This window comes from Myotis davidii, unplaced genomic scaffold (genome assembly GCF_000327345.1).
Source record: "Myotis davidii unplaced genomic scaffold, ASM32734v1 scaffold1863, whole genome shotgun sequence".
NCBI classification, from domain to species: Eukaryota; Metazoa; Chordata; class Mammalia; order Chiroptera; family Vespertilionidae; genus Myotis; species Myotis davidii.
The window spans coordinates 48,485-50,003 of NW_006294468.1; the positions used below are offsets into that span (position 1 = coordinate 48,485).

Here is a 1,519-nt window from a genome sequence, read left to right on the forward strand (position 1 = left end):
TGGCTGGGGGTCAAACCCACAACTCAGGAGTGTGCCCTGACCAGGAATTGAACCAGGGACCTCTTGGTTCATGAGTCAATACTCAACCACTGAGCCACAGTAGGCGGCCATAGTAGGCTCCTTTAAATGGGGAAGAAGATGCAAGGCGTTTAATGGAAGATGGAAGAAGAGGTGAGAAACTGTAAGTAAAAGAACTCTCCATGTCTAAAATTGTTTTTTTAAAGAACTTGGTAAATCTAAACCACTGGTGGTTCTTAGTAATTATTGCTATGAATTATCTGATGCAATGATGGCTTTTCCTTCCTGGTTTTACAGAGGATGGAGGGTGCCGAACATATCAAGCAGCCTCCTTAAGTCTAAAACGCTAGCTAACACTTATTTCCTTTTATTTCTTAAACATGTACATCATTTCCCCCATTTTTGCCTTTTTCTTGCATAGTGCTGAGTGACTACGGGATCGGCATGGATAAAGGGTAAGATAATGTGGGTCTGAGTGCAACGGGCATCCCTGCTTCAGATCATTGATTCTTGCTTATTTAGCTAACCATGCATGGCACAGGGCAGGAATTCAATAAGAGTGGTAATGTGTAAAAGTCAAGATTTACACTGTTCCTCGGGAGTAAGAGAAAAATATATATTTTCTAAGTGATACCATTGCTAAAGGTTAAGGAATCAAAGATTAAATTCAATGGGAGCTATCCTAGCCATCACCTGCTATATACCCAGGTTATCCACTGTATTGGTATGAGGTACTCTATCAGTTAGTGAAGTGCTCTGGGAGCAATGCATGACCTTACCACACTGTGCTTAGGGGTATCTGACAGGATTCCGCTGGAGAGGGTGTATTGCTCAGACTGTGTTTTGATTTTCCTGACCTCCTTCCAGCATTTCCTGTATTGCTCCCGGACCTGCAGAGACAAAGCATGCTCTGAGTCAGCTCACTGAGAGGGGTGCTGAGTCACCTCACTGAGTGGAGTGAGAGTGGAAAGAGTCCTGGGTGGGAGGTGGACAGTGGTACCTGCTGGCTGAGGAGACAGTACACCAGGAAGATGAAGACGCCCTGCAGGCTGTTGATGATGGTGAAGAGATAGGCCATGGCGTGAGCAGCTGGACCCACCTGCAGGATTCCCAGACACCACGTGCAGCCCAAGATGAAGAGCTGAGCTATCGCTTTAAATGTCAGCATCCTGGAGTGGAGGAGAAGAGAGGCCCATATGCATCCAGAACAACAGGATCAAGACCATTCTCATCTCCACCCAATGAATACTCCTGCTTTCCCTTGTGGGTGGTGAGTTCACAAACAGACTTGAGGTTAGCTTTGACCTTTACTGTCACTGATTCTCCACAATAGAAATGCTACTTGGGTCCAGGGTGGCATTTTGGATTGAATTGAGTAGGGTTGTGACACTTCATAATGTAAGTTTCAAAAAAATTTTTTTTAATAATGCTCCATGGTGATGCCTAATTTTATCTAAGCAACATTATTGAGAGTGTTCTGTGCATCAGGCTGTGTGCTGGG

At 44.8% G+C, this 1,519-nt stretch overlaps 1 protein-coding gene across 2 annotated transcripts in view; it reads right to left on the reverse strand.

Moving 5' to 3' along the window:
* LOC107183916 (adhesion G protein-coupled receptor E2-like) overlaps positions 1-1,309 on the reverse strand; it is a 6,329-nt gene extending 5,020 nt beyond the window's left edge. For both annotated transcript variants that reach the window (XM_015567175.1, XM_015567174.1), the window contains exons 1-2: positions 1,019-1,309; positions 798-908 (exon numbers count right to left, since the gene is read on the reverse strand). In XM_015567175.1, coding sequence (XP_015422661.1) covers positions 798-908; positions 1,019-1,186 — 279 coding nt within the window. In that variant the 5' untranslated portion in view covers positions 1,187-1,309. The remainder of the gene's footprint in view (positions 1-797; positions 909-1,018) is intronic.
* Positions 1,310-1,519: the final 210 nt, after the last annotated feature.